Source organism: Nerophis ophidion, linkage group LG25 (genome assembly GCF_033978795.1).
Source record: "Nerophis ophidion isolate RoL-2023_Sa linkage group LG25, RoL_Noph_v1.0, whole genome shotgun sequence".
Classification (NCBI taxonomy): domain Eukaryota; kingdom Metazoa; phylum Chordata; class Actinopteri; order Syngnathiformes; family Syngnathidae; genus Nerophis; species Nerophis ophidion.
Window position 1 is genome coordinate 22,842,658 of NC_084635.1, and position 22,586 is coordinate 22,865,243.

General features: G+C 40.4%; 1 protein-coding gene across 4 annotated transcripts in view; it reads right to left on the reverse strand.

Moving 5' to 3' along the window:
• LOC133543197 (C-myc promoter-binding protein-like) overlaps positions 1 to 22,586 on the reverse strand; it is a 146,683-nt gene that overhangs the window by 60,599 nt on the left and 63,498 nt on the right. For 2 of the 4 annotated variants that reach the window (XM_061887711.1, XM_061887709.1), the window contains exons 11-16: positions 18,650 to 18,750; positions 17,307 to 17,522; positions 10,228 to 10,373; positions 6,733 to 6,771; positions 3,623 to 3,753; positions 72 to 204 (exon numbers count right to left, since the gene is read on the reverse strand). In XM_061887711.1, coding sequence (XP_061743695.1) covers positions 72 to 204; positions 3,623 to 3,753; positions 6,733 to 6,771; positions 10,228 to 10,373; positions 17,307 to 17,522; positions 18,650 to 18,750 — 766 coding nt within the window. The remainder of the gene's footprint in view (positions 1 to 71; positions 205 to 3,622; positions 3,754 to 6,732; positions 6,772 to 10,227; positions 10,374 to 17,306; positions 17,523 to 18,649; positions 18,751 to 22,586) is intronic. The other 2 variants (XM_061887712.1, XM_061887710.1) reach the window with 1 other exon arrangement.

Sequence of the window (22,586 nt, forward strand, 5' to 3'; positions counted from 1 at the left end):
GTTGTGCTCTATTAAAGATTATTTGAGATAAAACAAAAATGAAGACAGCAGCATGCTCCTGTGCTGTTCACCTGTTTGCTACGCCTAAACATTGGGGCGGGGCTGGTGGGGCAGCTATGCCTGGCGTTGAGGCGAGAGGAAGGTGTTTGAAGGCCCTCCACTGGGTCAAACAAGTCCAAACTTAACACTGGGAAGACATCATACCTGATGAACAACAACATATATGAAAACATGGAGAGAAAGACAAAATAGTTTCACTTATTACATTCCTCAATAATTGATCCAATCAGCTACTACTGCAACTTATTTTGTTCAAAGTCTCAGGGGAGCAACAGTCTAAACACATCTTAGACATTCACACTCACGTTAAGTCCATTTTATTCCAATTCATTGTGCCTTAAATCAGATGCTTTGTATGTTAAACCCTATGAACAAGTATTTAGTATTTCAGAGTCCAGTTAATTTTGCTACATGTAAATGAAATTAGGGCAGCACAATTCTGCAAAATATGTGAATCCACTTTCTAAAAAATAGAAATAGGTAACAATATACAAAAGATATAAAGTCAAAACATGCTGTATGGCTGCTGCGTGTTATGACTTTAAATTACTTTTTTTTTTTTTAAACCAAGAAATTAGAGATGCTCTGAAATTTCGGCTAATTTTGTCGGGAGTGGAGGCAATATGTCTGCAATGTCTGAGAAAGACTCGAGGACAGCGATCTGCAAAACATGCAGTGTGGAAATATCAAGAATGCAGTGGTGGCTGTTGATTTTAAAAAAAGGGAAGCGCAGTTGGAGCTGCCACAAAGAACTTGTGTGCTCACCTGTGAGAGCATTGCATGCGGTGGAGGCTCGCAGCAGAACTCACTCGCTGTTTTTCAGGGACATTGCAGAGCGACAGAAGTCAAGAGTCTCCATACAGGAGTACAGTCTCCAATAGCAGCAAAAAAAGATGCTAGATTTGTCGCTAGTCGTTTTCAAATGAAGAAAAGTCACTAAATGGATTGTAAAAGTCTCCAGATCAACTTGGAAAAAACTGAATTAAACTTTAAAAATGCTAAGGCTGTGGTGTTTATATTCCAAAATTTCTGATTCACTAATTTTGTTGGCAATCAATAAGGGATTCAGCCACAAACAGATCATCATGGGGCAGTGTGGCTCAGATGGTTGAACGGCTATCCAGCATCTTGAGGGTTCCTGTTACGGAACGAGCTTCTGCCATCCTAGTCATGGCCGTTGTGTCTTTGGGCAAGACACTTCACCCATCTTGCTCCTAGTGCCAACCTCACTGTTGTATAAATGTGTATTAATGTTTGGTGGTGGTCGGATTGGCCGTAGGGACAAATTGTCTACCCCAAGGCAGCTGTGGCTAAAAATATAGCTTACCACCATCCATTTGTGAAAGTGGAGTTAATGAATGATGGGTTCTCATTTCGGTCTGTAAAGCGCTATAAGTGTCTAGAAAAGCACTGTATAAATTTAGAAACCCCGTTTCCATATGAGTTGGGAAATTGTGTTAGATGTAAATATAAACGGAATACAATTTGCAAATCATTTTCAACCCATATTCAGTTGAATATGCTACAAAGACAACATATTTGATGTTCAAACTGATGAACATTTTTTTTTTTGCAAATAATTAACTTTAGAATTTGATGCCAGCAACATGTGACAAAGAAGTTGGGAAAAGTCGCAATAAATACTGATAAAGTTGAGGGATGCTCATCAAACACTTGTATGGAACATCCCACAGGTGAGCAGGCTAATTGGGAACAGTTGGATGCCATGATTGGGTATAAAAGCAGTTTCCATGAAATGCTAAGTAATTCACAAACAAGGATGGGGCGAGGGTCACCAATTTGGAAGCAAATTGTCGAACAGTTTTAGAACAACATTTCTCAATGAGCTATTGCAAGGAATTTAGGGATTTTACCATCTACGGTTCGTAAAATCATCCAAAAGTTCAGAAAATCTGGAGAAATCACTGCACGTAAGCAATATTACGGAGTTTTGATCCCTCAGGCGGTACTTCATCAAGAACTGGCATCAGTGTGTAAAGGATATCACCACATGGGCTCAGGAACATTGTCAGTAACTAAAGTTGGTCGCTACATCTGTGAGTGCAAGTTAAAACTCTACTATGCAAAGCCAAACCCATTTATCAACAATATCCTGAAACGCCGCCGGCTTGGCTGGGCCCGAGCTCATCTAAGATGGACTGATGCAAAGTGGAAAGGTGTTCTGTGGTCTGACGACTCCACATTTCAAATTATATTTGGAAACAGAGGATGTGGTGTCCACCAAAACAAAGACCATTCGGATTTTTATAGGCGCAAAGTTCAAAAGCCAGCATCTGTGATGGTATGGGGATGTATTAGTGCCCAAGGCATGGGTAACTTACACATCTGTGAAGGCACCATTAATGCCGAATGGTCCATACAGGTTTTGGAGCAACATATGTTGTCATCCAAGCAACGTTATCATGGACGCCCCTGCTTATTTCAGCAAGACAATGCCAAGCCACGTGTTACAACAGCGTGGCTTTGTAGTAAAAGAGTGCGGGTATTTTCCTGGCCCGCCTGCATTCCAGACCTGTCTCCCATTGAAAATGTGTGGCGCATTATGAAGCGTAAAATATGACAGCTTCATATTTCATGTTGAACGACTTAAGCTCTACATAAAACAAGAATGGGAAAGAATTCCAATTTCAAAACTTCAACTACAACAATTAGTTTCCTCAGTTACCAAACGTTCCTCAGTGGATACTTGCTCTAAACTTGGCTCGCAAATGGAAAACACCATAAGACCAGAAACCTCGCTAGGAAAACTCAAAAAATGCACATTTGCTCCCCAGCATTTTCTATCTGAGAAGTGAGGATTATGTTGAATTTAAAAGCTCAAAGAAAGCTATTGTGCTGAAAAAAACAACAACCATTCCATCAGTCAGCATTACAGTGAAAGCAGACATTGTCAGTGACTGTTTTACTATTTCTGTTACTCGAAATGTTAAGCAACAGTGCTACATTATAATGTTCCAAGGCTCTCGCAAAGTCTACCATGATTAGTGGTAGCAAACACAGAACGTGCTCTCTATGCTGTTGACAGATGTAGCTGAAATCAATTTGCCAAGGGAAAGAAGTTACTGTAATGCATAAAATGACCAAAATATTTTAAGTACCTGCTACAACATACATACATACTTACAGCATGCATATCAAATGTTGTTGGATGCTTTTTAGAGGACATAGACAGAATATATTATTCCCAGTTACCTGTCTTGTTGGCCTCCTTGCACTAGCAGTTGTTTAATATTTTGAACTATTTTGTTCTTGTCTGAGATAAAGATTGTGAGTGATGGATAAAATTCCCCAAAATGTGCAGTTTTTCTTTAAGAAATTGCCAATCCAATTTGTTAATTACATTTTGTGGAAAATGGTTCTTTTATTCAAATTGGTTTCAAAAATGATAAAAAAATATGATGATAGCAAGTGTTTTTAATAAAAATAAAAACATTTACACATACTATTATGAAGCTTGGCACATACCACATGTTGCTGGTCTCCTATTTTATATCTGAATATCCACATATTTTTTTATTTCCTTTGATTTTTTTTTTTTTACCTGTAGCATAAGGGATACGCTTCCCCATCAGGCAGAAGGGGCAGCTCTGGAGGTGTTATAAAGACTGTGTGCTCACTACGATGGACATCAGTCTCTATAAACCTTGTTTCCTCTGGCCTATCACCATCTACCTGCAGAAAAGTATAAAAACATTTTTTAGGCAATGGCACAATCCGATCTATTACAACTACTATAAACTATACATGCAGCAGATGATCACTTGAGTTATGATCACATGGACAGACACCTATTCGACCGATGCCTTTTGACATTTTGAGCCCATTTATATCGTTCTGAAATTGTATTAGTTTTTTGGCTTGAGGAAAGTGCTTTAAATTGAAGAATTGTTCAAGAGTAGTAGACAAGTGACATGTGGTGACTTTTATGCCTGGCGAGGCACTCAATCCTTTGTAATCAGATTTACACATACAGGTGTGGCAGATGCAGTCGTCAAAAGTTTACATACACTTGTGAAGAACATACAGTAATGTCATGGCTGTCATGAGTTTCCAATCAATTCTACAACTCTTATTTTTTTGTGATAGAGTGATTGGAGCATATACTTGTTTGTCACAAAAAACATTCATGAAGTTTGGTTCTTTTATGAATTTATTATAATTCTACTGGAAATGTGAGCAAATCTGCAGGGTCAAAAGTATACATACAGCAATTTTAACATTTGGTTACATGTCCCTTGGCAAGTTTCACTGCAATAAGGCACTTTTGGTAGCCATTCACAAGTTTCTGTCAGGCTTCTGATTGAATTTTTGACCACTCTTCTTGACTAAATTGGTGCAGTTCAGCTAAATGTGTTGGTTTTCTGACATGGACTTGTTTCTTTAGCATTGTCTACACATTTAAGTCAGGACTTGGGGAAGGCCATTCTAAAATCTTCATTCTGACCTGATTTAGCCATTCCTTTACCACTGTTGACGTGTGTTTGGGCTCATTGTCCAGTAGGAACTCCCACCTGCACCCAGGACCCAACCTCCGGGCTGATGATTTTAGGTTGCCCTGAATAATTTAGAAGTAATCTTCCTTTTTCATTGTCCCATTTACTCTCTGTAAAGCACCAGTTCCATTGGCAGCAAAACAGGCCCAGAGCATAATACCACCACCACCGTGCTTGACGGTGGGAATGGTTTCCCTCGGATTTAAGGCCCACCTTTTCTCCTCCAAACATATTGCTGGGTATTGTGGCCAAACAACTTAATTTTTGTTTCATCTGACATTACATGGACAAAGATAAGTCCATTTGAAAAGTAAAACGTGATGTTCTGTGTGCGTTCTGTTTTGTTAATGGTTTGTGATGCCATAACGGTGCATCCAGAGGAAGGAGCATGGACAGCTGTGTCCATATATGTGAGGGAGACAACTGACATTTTGACTGTCAAAAAAACAATCACCCATTCATCCATTTTCTACCTCTGGCGTTGAGGCAAGAGGAAGGTGTTTGAAGGCCTTAATCTTTACTATTTCTGCTGATGATTTTTTTTATAGACATCGTGCAAAGTTTCATTTATTCCAACAATGATATTTACAGGGTGAACTAAAATATGACATAGGCTCATAACACGCCAGTCCAGATATTTCAAGCCTTCTTTATGAATTGTTTCATCTGACATCGCATGAGCAAAGATAAGTCCTTCTGGAGGAAAGTTCTGTGGTCAGATGAAACAAAAATTGAGCTGTTTGGCCATAATACCCAGCAATATGTTTGGAGGAGAAAAAGTGAGGCCTTTAATCCTAGAAACACTATTCCTACTGTCAAGCATGGTGGTGGTGGTAGTATCATGCTCTGGGCCAGTTTTGCTGCCAATGGAACTGGTGCTTTACACAGAGTAAATAAGACAATGAAAAAGGAGGATTACCTCCAAATTCTTCAGGGCAACCTAAAATCATCAGCCCGGAGGTTGGGTCCTGGGTGCAGGTGGGTGTTCCAACAGGACCATGACCCCCAACACACATCAAAAGTGGTAAAGGAATGTCTAAATCAGGCTAGAATTAAGGTTTTAGAATGGCGTTTCCAAAGTCTTGACTTAAATGTGCGGACAATGCTGAAGAAACAAGTCCATGTCATCAAACCCACAAATTTAGCTGAATTGAACTAATTTAGTCAAGAGGAGTGGTCAAAAATTCAACCAGAATTTTGCCAGAAATTGTGAATGGCTACCGAAAGCGCCTTATTGCAGTGAAACTTGCCAAGGGACATGTAACCAAATATTAACATTGCTGTATGTATACTTTTGACCCAGCAAATTTTGGTTACATTTTCAGTAGACTCATAATAAATTCGTTAAAGAACCAAACTTGATGAGTGTTTTTTGTGACAAACAAGTATGTGCTCCAGTCACTCTATCATAAAATAAGAAGAGGTGTAGAAATTATTAGAAACTCAAGAGAGCCATGACATTATGTTCTTTACAAGTGTATGTAAACTTTTGACCACGAATGTAACGTTCTGCTTCATCATGTAATCTTTCTTTGCAGTTTACAGGTGATTTTTTTTTATACATCGTGCAAAGTTTCATTTATTCCAGCAATTATATTTACAGGGTGAAACCAAAATATGACATAGGCTCATGACATGCCAGTCCAGATATTTCAAGCCTTCTTTTGATATAATGTTGATGACTATGGCTTAAAGCTTCTGAAAACCTTGAATTGAATAATTGGGGTTTTGAAAAATTGTAAGTTGTGATCATCAACATTATAACAAAACAAGGCTCGACATATCTCACTTTGCATGTAATGAGCGTATATCACATATCAGTTTCACATTTGAAGTTGAATTTCTGAAATAAATGAACTTTTGCACAATATTAAAAAGCTTGAGTTTCACCTGTATTGTCTAATCTGCAAAAATAATGGTGTCACACATTAATTAAAAACATTATACAAGCTGTAGAATTAGAATACATATTTCTGAAAATATGTCGGCAACATGCTGAAAAAACGGAAACCTAGGCTGTTAGGGATTGCACAATCAGAGGTCAAGCTCATTTTACTATTGCTTTCCCCTTTGCTTTTGCCCTGTTTTCGATCAGGAAATACCCCAAATTTTAAGTGTAAACCATAATAGCTGGTAAACAATAACAGACATACTGTACCTTGCTCCCTTTTTCAGCACTACGCTCTGAGCAGTACAACTGCTCACAAATAAAGAGAGAAAAGACAGGAAAAGAATAGTGAAAGGACATTCAGAATTAAGATTTTTTAGGTCACACATTTTAGTATAATTGGTACAACATGAAATAATCCTGGTAAACAAATAATACATATAGACTACAGGAGACACATTAAATACTGAACTATTCTAATGGAAACTGTCTCTCAACAAAGTATAAGTGTATTATTGTTTCTTTGTCTACTTTTCTCTTGATTTGATACTTTTCAGCTTGAACAGACTGCTTACCTCTATGGTCCTACCCGCCTAATGCCAACCAAACTACGATGAATGCCTGCCGTCCGAGTGCAGCTGGGATAGGTTCCTGCCCCCCCAACCCTGAGATAGACGAGCGGTAGAAAATGCTGGGATGGATAAATGGCTATTACAAGGTGGCTAACAATGCAAGTAGTGGGAGTCATCTAAGGCGCCCACAAAGCCTCTTAAATAAAAAAAATAAAAACACACCGAAAAGAATATATTTACATGTCATCTGCACATTAACCAAGTATCAGCGATATTGTTATAAGTGCTAATGCAGAGAAACTACTTTTTGTGACCCGTAATCACAGATGTAACTAGCTTGTGCAACTGTGAGCCGGTGAGCTGCTGCATCGGCTTTAAGAGTTGGTAAAAGTTCATTCTAACATATAAATAATGTCTCTCATTTGTATAGTACAAGGTTGTGGCCATAAACTAAAAAGTCGGTCAAATTTGATATTCAACTTAAACCTGGAAAGTCACAAAAAGAGGCTCGTTTGAGCCCACAATTTTTTTTCCATCTGTGTGAGGATTATAAGGAATTCTTCATCTTAACGAGAAGATACAAACATCCCATCAGTCAGCATCCCACAGAGAGCCGACATTATACAGTAAGTGATTGTTCAAATGTGTTCGTAGTTGTATTTATTGTTCAGTGTTTAGCATAGTGCTACTTGATAAATCTGCTCATCACTCAGCTTCTAAAACCTGTAGCTTATCTTCTGTATATTCAGGCTCATAAATATGAAGTTCTCGATCCTCACTTGTCCCAAAGTAGTCGCTGTTGGCTGGTTTGCAGTAGTATTTGTTGTTGAAGTAATTTGCGAATGTTGTGATGCATCTGTGAAATTAGTGCCCCCTGCAGGCCTTACAACGCCCAAAATATGTAAATATTACATGTTATTATTATTTTGCCTGTAACAGCATTACATATATATATACTTACAGAGTGTATATAAAACGTAGTTGGATGTTTTTAAGAGTGCTTTATAGGTGGAATAGAGCAAATCACATTACCTCCATTGTTACACACCTCAAACGTGCCGTGTAATACAATTTTGAATGCATAAAAACAGAAAGACATATGTGTTATTGTCTTACATAATGTTTGTGAGTGATATACAACATTCCAAAAACAGTGCAGTTCTCCTTGAAGAGTATGTGGCTCTATTCCATCACATTCAGATTTTTTTTTAAATTATATCTGGTGTGGTACCATCAGCCCCAAACTTTTATAATGCTCAGATGTCTAAGCAGCTAATGCTAAATAAAGAGTATATTGAATGTTTGACCTTTGTCGAAACTGAAAATGCCTCTAGGTCAGGTGGTTGTAACCCAGCAATAAAGTATATATACAACTTTTGCACACCCTTCAAAAAGTTATAATCTCAAAAGCCCTCAACAACCTGGCTTCCCATATTCTTCTAACCTCTTCTATCAACAAGCCTCTCCAAATCCCTTGTTGAATTATATTTCATTATTCTATACCTATGTCTATGTCTTGGTTGACAAGACTTTGCAGCATCGCGTGGACATCGGGGGCGGTACCTCTGGATTGGCAGACCGGGGTGGTGGTTCCTCTCTTTAAGAAGGGGGACCGGAGGGTGTGTTCCAACTATCGTGGGATCACACTCCTCAGCCTTCCCGGTAAGGTTTATTCAGGTGTACTGGAGAGGAGGCTACGTCGGATAGTCGAACCTCGGATTCAGGAGGAACAGTGTGGTTTTCGTCCTGGTCGTGGAACTGTGGACCAGCTCTATACTCTCGGCAGGGTTCTTGAGGGTGCATGGGAGTTTGCCCAACCAGTCTACATGTGCTTTGTGGACTTGGAGAAGGCATTCGACCGTGTCCCTCGGGAAGTCCTGTGGGGAGTGCTCAGAGAGTATGGGGTATCGGACTGTCTTATTGTGGCGGTCCGTTCCCTGTACGATCAGTGCCAGAGCTTGGTCCGCATTGCCGGCAGTAAGTCGAACACATTTCCAGTGAGGGTTGGACTCCGCCAAGGCTGTCCTTTGTCACCCATTCTGTTCATAACTTTTATGGACAGAATTTCTAGGCGCAGTCAAGGCGTTGAGGGGTTCCGGTTTGGTAACCGCAGGATTAGGTCTCTGCTTTTTGCAGATGATGTGGTCCTGATGGCTTCATCTGACCGGGATCTTCAGCTCTCGCTGGATCGGTTCGCAGCCGGGTGTGAAGCGACCGGAATGAGAATCAGCACCTCCAAGTCCGAGTCCATGGTTCTCGCCCGGAAAAGGGTGGAGTGCCATCTCCGGGTTGGGGAGGAGACCCTGCCCCAAGTGGAGGAGTTCAAGTACCTAGGAGTCTTGTTCACGAGTGAGGGAAGAGTGGATCGTGAGATCGACAGGCGGATCGGTGCGGCGTCTTCAGTAATGCGGACGTTGTACCGGTCCGTTGTGGTGAAGAAGGAGCTGAGCCGGAAGGCAAAGCTCTCAATTTACCGGTCGATCTACGTTCCCATCCTCACCTATGGTCATGAGCTTTGGGTCATGACCGAAAGGATAAGATCACGGGTACAAGCAGCCGAAATGAGTTTCCTCCGCCGTGTGGCGGGGCTCTCCCTTAGAGATAGGGTGAGAAGCTCTGCCATACGGGAGGAACTCAAAGTAAAGCCGCTGCTCCTTCACATCGAGAGGAGCCAGATGAGGTGGTTCGGGCATCTGGTCAGGATGCCACCCGAACGCCTCCCTAGGGAGGTGTTTAGGGCACGTCCAACCGGTAGGAGGCCACGGGGAAGACCCAGGACACGTTGGGAAGACTATGTCTCCCGGCTGGCCTGGGAACGCCTCGGGATCCCCCGGGAAGAGCTAGACGAAGTGGCTGGGGAGAGGGAAGTCTGGGTTTCCCTGCTTAGGCTGTTGCCCCCGCGACCCGACCTCGGATAAGCGGAAGATGATGGATGGATGGATGGATATTCTATATCTTATTATCCATCTATTTTCAATACCACTTGTCCTCAGGGTCACCGATTAGCTGGAGCCCATTCCAGCTGATTTTGTTTGAAATGCAGGTACACAAGTAAATCAAAGTATACAGTATAGTGCCAAATATAGTTTCCTAAACTATTGTACTTAAGCATCCTTGATATCTCAGAAAACCAATAATATGTTCAAATATACTAATAAAACATGCGTTCTTCTTTAACAATTAGGAAACTCACTTTTTCCACACAATCGTCGAAGAAGGCCAGACTAGCGTCTTTGTCGCTGACAAAAGAGCACTCCTCAATAAAATGGATAAACATCTGGGTTTTGGTCATCAGGGAGTAGAACTTTTGGTGGGAGCGGTCACGACTCTTCAAAAACCCTGGAAAAATGAAAAATAATATTACTCTTCTTTGCAGGTGTCTTTAGCCATTTACCCTTATTGTTGCATGCCCACTCAGCATGGGCATGCTTCGAACCACTTTTTTCAAATGAGAATTACAACATACCGTATTTCCTTGAATAGCTGCCGGGCATGTAATATGCGCCTGCCTTGAACTACTGCCGGGTCAAACTCGCTCCCCAAATTTATTAGCGCATGCTTACTTTTACCGCCGAGTCAAATTCGTGACGTACCTTTCAAAATGGAGGAGTTTTATTTTGCTTTTACTATGTGTAAACCAGGGGTCTTTTTCCACAGCCATACAGATCACATGGATGGTTGTGATATAAAACAACTTTAAAACTCTTTTACTAATATGCGCCACACCAAACAAGAATAATGTACATATTTTGGGGGAACATCGGCTCTGTAACACATTAAAAACGCAACATAAGAATTAGCCAGAATGCCATGCATCCATGACTCTTGGCTATATTGTTGCGTTTATAATGTGTTACAGAGCCTATGTTCTCCAGAAATGTGTTTGTTATTCTTGTTTGGTGTGGGTTCACAGTGTGGCACATATTAGTAAGAGTGTTAAAGTTGTTTATATCACAACCATCAGTGTAAAAGGTATGGCTGTTGACCAGGTATGCATTGCAATCTCGTATGAGAAGCAGCAAAATGCATGCGTCCGGCCGGCACTCATGCAGATAGCGTGGTGTAAAGGGGGGCGCGATGACACGTTGTAGAGCAGTGGTCCCCAACCACCGGGCCGCGGCCGCAGAAGAATTTTTAATATTTTATTTTTTTTAATCACACTCAATTTTTTACTGCATGCCATTGGTAAGCGCAGCGGTGAGAAGAGGTTTTAAAACTATTAGCGCATGCTTACTTTTACCGCATGCCTTGAATAAGCGCAGGAGTGAGAATAGGTTTTAAATTAATTAGCGCCCCGGCGGTTATTCAAGGAAATACGGTACATCTTCAACGACTTTTAAGAAGAAGAAAGGTAAAAGTTGGACTTCATTTTGGATTTTCTCTGATTTACATATTGTCAAAATCATACATACTGTTTAGTACTTTGCACTTATACTGTTTTTGGTCAAATGTAAATTTTCTCTCACAGAACTTATCCTGGTAAATGGTTGTACTTGTATAGCGCTTTTCTACCCCTTTTTAAGGAGCCCAAAGCGCTTTGACACTATTTCCACATTCACCCATTCACACACACATTCACACACTGATGGCGGGAGCTGCCATGCAAGGCGCTAACCAGACCGGACATGACTAGGATGGTAGTGGGGATTGAACCAGTAACCCTCAGATTGCTGGCACGGTCACTCTCCCAACTTCGCCACGACGTTCACTTTGTTTCATTGCAGCCATTTGCTAAAATCAAAAAAGTTTATTTCATTTATCATTAATGTACACTCAGCACACCATCTTGACAGAAAAAAACAAAATTCAAATTTTTTTGCAAATGTATTAAAAATCTAAAAACTTTGACAGAATGACCATCAGCTTCTTGACGTCCTCCCTGACTAAACGAAGATGAACGCAGCCATCCTGGATAAAAAAGCAACGCTTCCCACCCTACCTGATGGAGCTTGAGAGGTGCTGCAAAGTGGAATGGGTGAAACTGCCCAAAGATAGGTCAAGCTTGTAGTATCTTTTTTTTAAATACTTGAGGCTGTAATTGCTGCCAAAGGTGCATCAACACAGTATTGACCAAAGGGTTTGAATTCTTATGTACATGCGATTTATTTCAATTTTTTACATTTGCAAAACTATCTACATTTCTGTTTTTTTCTGTCAAGATGGGGTGCTCGTGTACAGGATTGTCTCAGAAAATAAAAATATTGTGATAAAGTCCTTTATTTTCTGTAATGCAACAAAAAACATGAACATGTCATACATTCTGGATTCATTACACATCAACTTAAATATTGCAAGCCTTTTGTCATTTTAATATTGTTAATTATGGCATTCAGCTTAAGAAAACTCAAATATCCTATCTCAAAATAATAGAATATCATGAAAAAGTATAGGGGCTATTTAATTTAGCACTTGAATCGTCTAATTAACTCGAAACACCTGCAAGGGTTTCCCTAAGCCTTTAAAAACACTAAACTTGGTTCATTAACTAAATCACAGGTATGGGGAAGACTGCTGACCTGACTGCTGTCCAGAGGACCATCATTGACACCTTCCATTACGAGGGTAAGACACAAAAATAAATTTCTAAAAGAGCAGGCTGTTCAGAGTGCAGTTTCAAAGCACATTCACAAAAAAGTCTGTTGGAAGGAGGAAATGTGTCAGGAAACACTGCACAACCAAGAAAGAGGACCGCAGCCTTAACAGCATTCTGAAGAAGAGCCACTTGCGGGTAATTTGGGGGAGATTCAAAGACAGTGGACTGAAGCTGGAGTCCAGGTATCAAAAGCCACTGTTCACAGACCTGTCCGGGAATTGGGCTACAATAGCCGTATACCCATGGTCAAGTCAGTACTAAACTCTACTGCTCACTAGTGTTACCATATCTGAGTTACTGTGTAGAAATATGGGGAAATAATTACAAAAGTACACTTCATTCACTAACAGTGTTACAAAAAAGATCAGTTAGAATAATACATAATGTTGGATATAGAGAACATACAAACCCTTTATTTATTGAATCAAAGATACTGAAATTCCACGACATAGTGGAATTGCAAACAGCTAAGATTATACACAAAGCAAACTATAACCTGCTTCCCAAGAATATACAACAATTCTTCTCAACAAAAGAAGAGAAATATAATCTTAGAGAAAAATTTAATTTAAAACATTTGTATGCACGTACAACACTTAAAACCTTCAGTATATCAGTATGTGGAATTAAATTATGGAATGGATTAAGCAAAGCAATCAAACAATGTACTAATATGATCCATTTCAAGAAACTCTTCAAACTGGAAGTGTTAACAAAGTACAAAAATGAAGAACCATGATAAACATTCTGATTTTACTCACACATTCATTTTCAAAGTAATCTGATTTATCTCATCGTATGGATTAAAATTTAAGCAATTATTTATTTATTTATTTATTTGTATTGTGATTACTTATTACTTATGGAGTATACATTGTGAATACATTGAGAACAGGAAGTGAACAAAAGTTTTAGCAACTGTTATGTAAAGAAAAGGGGTAGGATTAAATAAGCTCTGCTTCTTCCTCCTCCTTTTCGAACATGTTGGAAAGAGAAACTGGAAATTGTGATGTATCATGTTGTATGCTTGCATGTTCGAAATAAACTCAAACTCAAACTCAAACTCAAACTCAAACTCAAGACAACAGAAGAAGTGTCTGACTTGGGCTTTGGAAAAGAAGCACTGGACAGTTGCAGAGTGGTTCAGAGTCCTGTTTTCAGACGAAAGCATGTTTTGTATTTCATTTGGAAGTCAAGGCGCTAGAGTCTGGAGAAAGGCTGGAGAGGACCAAAATCCAAGTTGCTTGAAATCCAGTGTGAAGTTCCCACAGTCAGCAATATTTTGGGGAGCCATGTCAGCTGCTGGTGTTGGTCCACTGTGTTTCATCAAGTCCAGAGTCAATGCAGCTGCCTACCAAGACATTTTAGAGCACTACATGCTTCCATCTGTTGAAAAACTCTATGGAGTTGATGATTTCATTTTCCAGCATGATCTGGCACCTGCCCACAGTGCCAAAACCACCACTAACTGGTGTACTGACCATGCCATTACTGCCCTCGATTGGCCTGCCAACTCCCCTGACCTGAACCCCATAGAGAATTTGTGGGGTATTGTGAAGAAGAAGCTGAAAGACATCAGACCCAATAATGCAAATGAGCTAAATGCCGCCAATGAAGCATCCTGGGCATCCATAACACCACAGCAATGCCACAGGCTGATTGCCTCCATGCCACGCCGCATGGATGCAGTAATCCGTGCAAAAGGATTCCCAACCAATTACTGAGTGCAATAATTGACATTTTCAAATGTTTAATTTTGTTTTCTGTTATTAATCTTTTTTTTTACCTGGTCTGAGGAAATATTACAATTTTTTGAGATGGGATTTTTGAGTTTTCTTAAGCTGTGTAACATAATCAGCAATATTAAAATAATAAAAGGCTTGCAATATTTCAGTAATTGTGTAATGAATCCAGAACGTATGATATTATCATGTTTTTAGCTGCATTACAGAAAATAAACGACTTTATCACAATATTTGTGGACTTGGAGAAGGCATTCGACTGTGTCCCTCGGGAAGTCCTGTGGGGAGTGCTCAGAGAGTATGGGGTATCGGACTGTGTTATTGTGGCGGTCCGCTCCCTGTACGATCAGTGCCAGAGCTTGGTCCGCATTGCCGGCAGTAAGTCGAACACATTTGCAGTGAGGGTTGGACTCCGCCAAGGCTGTCCTTTGTCACCGATTCTGTTCATAACATTTATGGACAGAATTTCTAGGCGCAGTCAAGCCGTTGAGGGGTTCCGGCTTGGTGACCGCAGGATTAGGTCTCTGCTTTTTGCAGATGATGTGGTCCTGATGGCTTCATCTGACCGAGATCTTCAGCTCTCACTGGATCGGTTTGCAGCCGAGTGTGAAGCGACCGGAATGAGAATCAGCACCTCCAAGTCCGAGTCCATGGTTCTCGCCCGGAAAAGGGTGGAGTGCCATCTCCGGGTTGGGGAGGAGCCCATGCCCCAAGTGGAGGAGTTCAAGTACCTAGGAGTCTTGTTCACGAGTGGGGGAAGAGTGGATCGTGAGATCGACAGGCGGATCGGTGCGGCGTCTTCAGTAATGCGGACGTTGTACCGATCCGTTGTGGTGAAGAAGGAGCTGAGCCGGAAGGCAAAGCTCTCAATTTACCGGTCGATCTACTTTCCCATCCTCACCTATGGTCATGAGCTTTGGGTCATGACCGAAAGGATAAGATCACGGGTACAAGCGGCCGAAATGAGTTTCCTCCAGGTGGCGGGGCTCTCCCTTAGAGATAGGGTGAGAAGCTCTGCCATCCAGGAGGAGCTCAAAGTAAAGCCGCTGCTCCCCCACATCGAGAGGAGCCAGATGAGGTGGTTCGGCCATCTGGTCAGGATGCCACCCGAACGCCTCCCTAGGGAGGTGTTTAGGGCACGTCCAACCGGTAGGAGGCCACGGGGAAGACCCAGGACACGTTGGGAAGACTATGTCTCTCGGCTGGCCTGGGAACGCCTCGGGATCCCCCGGGAAGAGCTAGACGAAGTGGCTGGGGAGAGGGAAGTCTGGGTTTCCCTGCTTAGGCTGTTGCCCCCGCGACCCGACCTTGGATAAGCGGAAGAAGATGGATGGATGGATCACAATATTCAAATTTTCCTGAGACAGTCCTGTACATTAAAGAGAAATAAAATGAACTTCTTTGATTTTTGCAAATGGCTGCAATGAAACAAAGAGTGAAAAAATGTAAAGGGGTCTGAATACTTTCCGTGCCCAGTGTGTGATTTTTGTAGCGATTAACAGCTCTTCTGATCTTACTCTGGCTGATTTTTGATTTGACAACTCTTCTTGGCAAGGTGAAGCTTGGTGATAAAGAGACTACTGTTATCTTGAATATATACAATAGTTGTATTATTTAGCTAACAGGAAATCTGCCTTATTGTGGAGCTCGACGCAATAATTCATCTTGTGGGGTAAGGAAGGTGTGGGTTTAGTCCATAATTACATGGAAGGCGATTGCTGAGAATTTTCTTGGTGGCACATTGGTAATACACTTTGCCATCATAGGTTGAGATTCTGCCGTGCTAAAAAAGCAAGTGGCAAACAGAAAGTGCTGTAAAACCAATAAATAAATGAACACGTACGCGCAAACTTAAAACACATGCGCACACACATATTTGAAAAAATATATGTACAAATAAAATATAATAAATACAATTAATTAAAATTAATGAATAATAGTAATAATAATAATTAAGATAGAAAACATAATCAATAATTTAAAAAAAACATAGGAGTTTAACATGATCAGTAAAACAGCCTCATTAAAAGGCATGCCTTTAGCCTTTTTTTTTTTTTTAATATTAACAGTCTATGCAGTCCTGGGGCTCTCTGGCAAGCTGTTCCACAGGTTAAGTTAAAGTACCTATGATTATCACACACACAATAGGTGTGGCGAAATTATTCTCTGCATTTGACCCATCACCCTGGTCTAGGTCTTAATCCAACTGAAACTAGGAGGAGGGAGTTGAAAGTTTAAGTTGCCAAGTGACAGCCTCAAATCCTTCAGGATTTTTGGAGATTGTCAAATGGAGTGGACCAAAATTACTCTTAAAGACGTGTGCAACTCTGGCGACCAACCACACGTACCCTGTTACCGGTTTGTGTTTCGCCTCTAAGTGCTAAATCATGTTTGCAAACACTTATTTTACTAAATTATTTATAAGCTTTATTTGATAGATACTTTTTCTGGATTTCTTTGTTGATATTTTCTCATTGTGTAAAATAAAACTCCCCCCAAATTTTAAGACAAACACTTATTGCGTCTAATTCATTCATCTAATTCAAGCTGAATTTCCCCCAGGAATCAATAAAGTACTTTCTATTCTATTCTATTCTATTGTATGTTATTGTTTGTAATGCTCCCATAAACCTTTCTTCTGATAAATGTTTAAAACTCTGGTATTTGGTATATAGTTTAACAATGTTTTTCTATTTTATTCTATTCCATTCTATTCTAATGTATGTTATTGTTTGTAATGCTCCCATAAACCTTTCTTCTGATAAATGTTTAAAACTCTGGTATTTGGTATATAGTTTACCACTATTTGAATTTTTGAGTGTTATGAGTCACTGTATCTTATACATATAACGAAGAACCTGCATGAATGTTTGCATTACAGTCAGTCGTTCTATGACTGGGCTCTGTTGCACACATGCATTTAATTATTTTCCATACCTTGCAAGTCAAAAAGTGAGCTGGCATCTGTTGCTTTCTCAGATGGCGCCTGGGTAATAGGTCTCAGAAAGGAACGGTAGCCTTTTAAAATGGCTGCCATGAAGCGCAAAAAGGCTTCCTGGATCTCCAGATTCACAGTATTGAGACTCTTCCCACAGCTCAACTCTGACACATCACTGATGGTCAACTCAGGCAAAGTGTCAGACTGGTGCTGACCTGCAGACAAACAAACAGTACCTTCTGAAGCATGGATAATAAAACACTTGTAATTTTTGTTTTACAGTAGGTAGTGTTTTATTTCAAATAGTCAGTCAGTCCGTTTCAGTTTATTTCTAACATGCATACAATAAAATTACAATACATGACATATTTCCAGTTGTTTCATTACAGCATGTCCGAAAAGGAGTAGGAAGAAACAGACCTTATTCAATTCCACCCCTTTTCGTATCATAGCAGTTTTATCCTATTTGTTTGTTCTCTATTTGTACCACAACAGTGAATAAATAAAAGAGTAAATGTATTAATATACAATAAGTAAAACAATTAATAAATACATAAATATAAGACGTAAACTTATACACAATAATCTAAAGTTCTCATAGATAAATAGTTAAGTTATGTATGGTCCACCGAGGAGATGATTGAGATTAACTAATTTCCAAAAAAAAAAAAGGTTCAATATGTTTATCAAAATTATTTTTCTTTGTACTTAGTATAGAGGCTATCTGAAGCATATAATTAACACCATAAGTTACAATTTTTCTCTTGAAAAAGAAATGTCTGACATACATTACTTTTCAGTTGAGATTTAAAAAACTCATTTAAGTTTAAGTTATTTAAATTCTACAGTTTAATAGTTGCAACAAATATTTGTGTGAAAGCCAATTCACCAAACACCAGGAAATCAAATATATAAATGCACAAACATTTACTGTACGATAAAACAAATTTGAAAGCTAAGTGTCCTGCACATGAATCTGATTCCATGTTTATGAATTTAAAAGATCATTTTAAACTGCCTTAAATCCTGGAAAAATAGCATTTACTGCCTGTACCTGCACTCTTCCTTAACATTTTAAAGGACGTTACATTGACATACAATAATTTAAATCCTTCAAAATGATTATTTATTTACATATTTGTGAAAATTCGTAATGTTCCACAAGTCCCATGTTCCACAGGAAGTTGCATCATACAAGTCATTTAGTTACAGTAGTTCACTAGAAAACATCGCCATATAAAGGAAATACGAAAAAATATGTTTAAGGGTTTAAGCAAAACATTTCCTATATCAACAATGAAATCATTCAGTTGTTAATTAAATATGCTCAGTCAGTACTCACCATCAACAAGTTGCTGGTAAAGCGTGTTCAGCACATTCATTAAGATTTTACAAGCTTTCTTTGGTAAGATCTTCCATGTGAGGGCTCGCTTATCTTCATTACTGGAAAAGTAGAAACATAAACTTAGCTCTGGAAGGGTTGATGGGCCAGAAAAAATATGCAGTGCAGTTGGGCCTGGTAAGTTCTTACCACCGTAGCGTCAGAACTGTGAAAACCGCCAAGCATTATGTGAACCTAGTCTAGCTTACCATAATAATCGTAACACAGCTTTTCATCTTAAAGGGGTCATATTATGATTTTTTTAAACACTTCCTTGTGGTCTACTGAACATGTAATGGTGGTTCTTTGGTCAAAATATTGCATGGATTATGTTTTAAAGACCACTTTCAAGCTGCTTTCCGACCATCTCTTCAGGATGTACCGTTTTGTGAGCGGTCTTATTTACGTGGCTCCGCTGACAGTGCCTTCTCCCCGTCATTTTTGTTGTAGTTTTTAGCGCTTCCATAGTTAGTCTACTGACGGATAGAAGTTTGAACTATACGCCAATTCCGTGGTTCTCAAATGGGGGTACACGTACCCCTGGGGGTACTTGAAGGTATGCCAAGGGGTACATGAGATTTTTTTAAAATATTCTTAAAATAACAATTCAAAAATCCTTGAGAAATATATTTATTGAATAATACTTCAACAAAATATGAATGTAAGTTCCAAAACTGTGAAAAGAAATGCAACAATGCAATATTCAGTGTTGACAGATAGATTGTTCCATAAATATTGATGTTAAACATTTTTCTTTCTTTGTGAAGAAATGTTTAGAATTAAGTCATGAATCCAGATGGATCTCTATTACAATCCCCAAAGAGGGCACTTTAAGTTGATGATTACTTCTATGTGTAGAAATCTTTATTTATAATTGAATCACTTGTTTTTTTTTCAACAAGTTTTTAGTTATTTTTATACCTTTTTTTCCAAACAGTTCAAGAAAGACCAATACAAGTGAGCAATATTTTGCACTGCCATACAATTTAATAAATCAGAAACTGATGAAATAGTGCTGTATTTTACTTCTTTGTCTCTTTTTTTCAACCAAAAATGCTTTGCTGTGATTAGGGGGTACTTGAATTAAAAAAATGTTCACAAGGGGTACATCACTGAAAAAAGGTTGAGAACCACTGCGCTAATTTGTATAAGAAATGGGGACAGCGAAGAATGGTGCAAGTCTGAGCCAGTCTGCCCCACAACAAGAGGATAGCAAAAAAGAAAAAGCTTACTGACTACAGGACGGACTCGCGCTAATAACTTTGGGTAAACTTATACCATATATAGAAATAGCAGCTGAAATCACTAATAGTAAACGAGTGACACTTGTATAACGCTTTTCAACCGTCAAGGTACTCAAGGCGCTCTTTAACATTCACCTATTCACAAGCAGATTCACACACTGATGGCAGGAGCTGCCATGCAAGGCCCTAACCAAAAACCATCAGGAGCAAGGGTGAAGTGTCTTGCCCAAGGACACAAGGGACGTTACGTGCATAGCAGAAGCAAAGGATCGAACCAAATTTTCGGGAACTAAGCAGATCCCAAATACACAAAAAGGGTACCAATAGGTAAGAAACATTTGTTTTGCATAATAGGTCCCCTTTAAAATAAGTAAATGATTTAGTCAGTTGGCTGCAGGGAAAAAATGGAAATGGAACAACATACTATTGACACTAAGTTATTGATGTAAAGACCATACTGTATCGGGTCATTATACGTAATATTATTTAGATTATAACAAAAAAATAAAAAATATATTATACTCTTAAAAAAACAATGGGAACAATAAAATTCCACCATATTTTATGTTTTACTTAACTTTTAATGCTTTAGTGATTAGATGCAAGAATTCAACCCATCCATCCATTTTCTACCGTTTGTCCCTTTTGGGGTTGCTGGAGCCTATCTCAGCTACATTGGGGCGGAAGGATTTACACCCTGGACAAGTCGCCACCTCATCGCAGGGCCAACACAGATAGACAGACAACATTCACACTCTCATTCACACACTAGGGCCAATTTAGTGTTGCCAATCAACCTATCCCCAGGTGCATGTCTCTGGAGGTGGGAGGAATACCCGCAGGGAACCTACGCAGTCACGGGGAAAACATGCAAACTCCACACAGAAAGATCCCGAGCCCGGGATTGAACCCATGACTAACCATTAATGAATATTCTTCATTGGGAGTAATTATGTGAAATAGTTATAACGCACAGTAGCAAGGGAGTTGAAAAAATATAACATTGCAGGTCTCTTTCCAAGATGTCCTGATATATTTTATAAATCTTTAAGGATATTCTTGTCAACAAACAGTGTTTCTACTTCTCTGTTGAGAAAAAGGGATGACAGTCCTTAGAACTACAACCCAGCTGTGAAGCTTGGTCACCTGGTTGCCGTCTTGTGGGCTTATTAATGTGTAACTACTGTTTTCAATGACGCAAGGTTTCCAAAGACTCCCCATCTCACACCTGCTCTACGGCCCCCAGATGCCTCCCACTTTGAAAACCACTGGTATGGAGAGTCTGAAGAAAGCAGTATTAGGAGCAGCATTTTAACATTTATACCAGGGTTCTTGAGGGTGCATGGGAGTTTGCCCAACCAGTCTACAGGTGCTTTGTGGACTTGGAGAAGGCATTCGACCGTGTCCCTCGGGAAGTCCTGTGGGGAGTGCTCAGAGAGTATGGGGTATCGGACTTTCTTATTATAGCAGTCCGATCCCTGTACGATCAGTGTCAGAGCTTGGTCCGCATTACTGGCAGTAAGTCGGACACGTTTCCAGTGAGGGTTGGACTCCGCCAAGGTTGCCCTTTGTCACCGATTCTGTTCATAACTTTTATGGACAAAATTTATAGGCGCAGTCAAGGCATTGAGGGGTTCCGGTTTGGTGGCCGCGGGATTAGGTCTCTGCTTTTTGCAGACGATGTGGTCCTGTTGGCTTCATCTGGCCGGGATCTTCAGCTCTCACTGGATCGGTTCGCAGCTGAGTGTGAAGCGGCCGGAATGAGAATCAGCACCTCCAAATCCGAGTCCATGGTTCTCTACCGGAAAAGGGTGGAGTGCCATCTCCGGGTTGGGAAGGAGACCCTGCCCCAAGTGGAGGAGTTCAGGTACCTAGGAGTCTTGTTCACGAGTGGGGGAAGAGTTGATCGTGAGATCGACAGGCGGATCGGTGCGGCGTCTTCAGTAATGCGGACGTTGTACCGATCCGTTGTGGTGAAGAAGGAGCTGAGCCGGAAGGCAAAGCTCTCAATTTACCGGTCGATCTACGTTCCCATCCTCACCTATGGTCATGAGCTTTGGGTCATGACCGAAAGGATAAGATCACGGGTACAAGCGGCCGAAATGAGTTTCCTCCGCCGTGTGGCGGGGCTCTCCCTTAGAGATAGGGTGAGAAGCTCTGTCATCCAGGAGGAACTTAAGGTAAAGCCGCTGCTCCTCCACATCGAGAGGAGCCAGATGAGGTGGTTCGGGCATCTGGTCAGGATGCCACCCGAACGCCTCCCGAGGGAGGTGTTTCGGGCACGTCCAACCGGTAGGAGGCCACGGGGAAGACCCAGGACAATTTGGGAAGACTATGTCTCCCGGCTAGCCTGGGAACGCCTCGGGATCCCCCGGGAAGAGCTAGACGAAGTGGCTGGGGAGAGGGAAGTCTCGGCTTCCCTGCTTAGGCTGCTGACCCCGCGATGGATGGATGGATGGACCAGGGATCGCTAACTTTTACTATCCAAAGGGCCAAGTTGTCTGGAATTGCAAAACATAAGAGAACTGAAATTTTTTTGAAGTTGTATTCTTTTTTTTAATTTAAACTGTTCCAACAACCAAATACAACGAACACATGTGCAATGTGCATGCATAGGCCTACTGTTGAAACAAATGATGAGTAATTGTATCGAC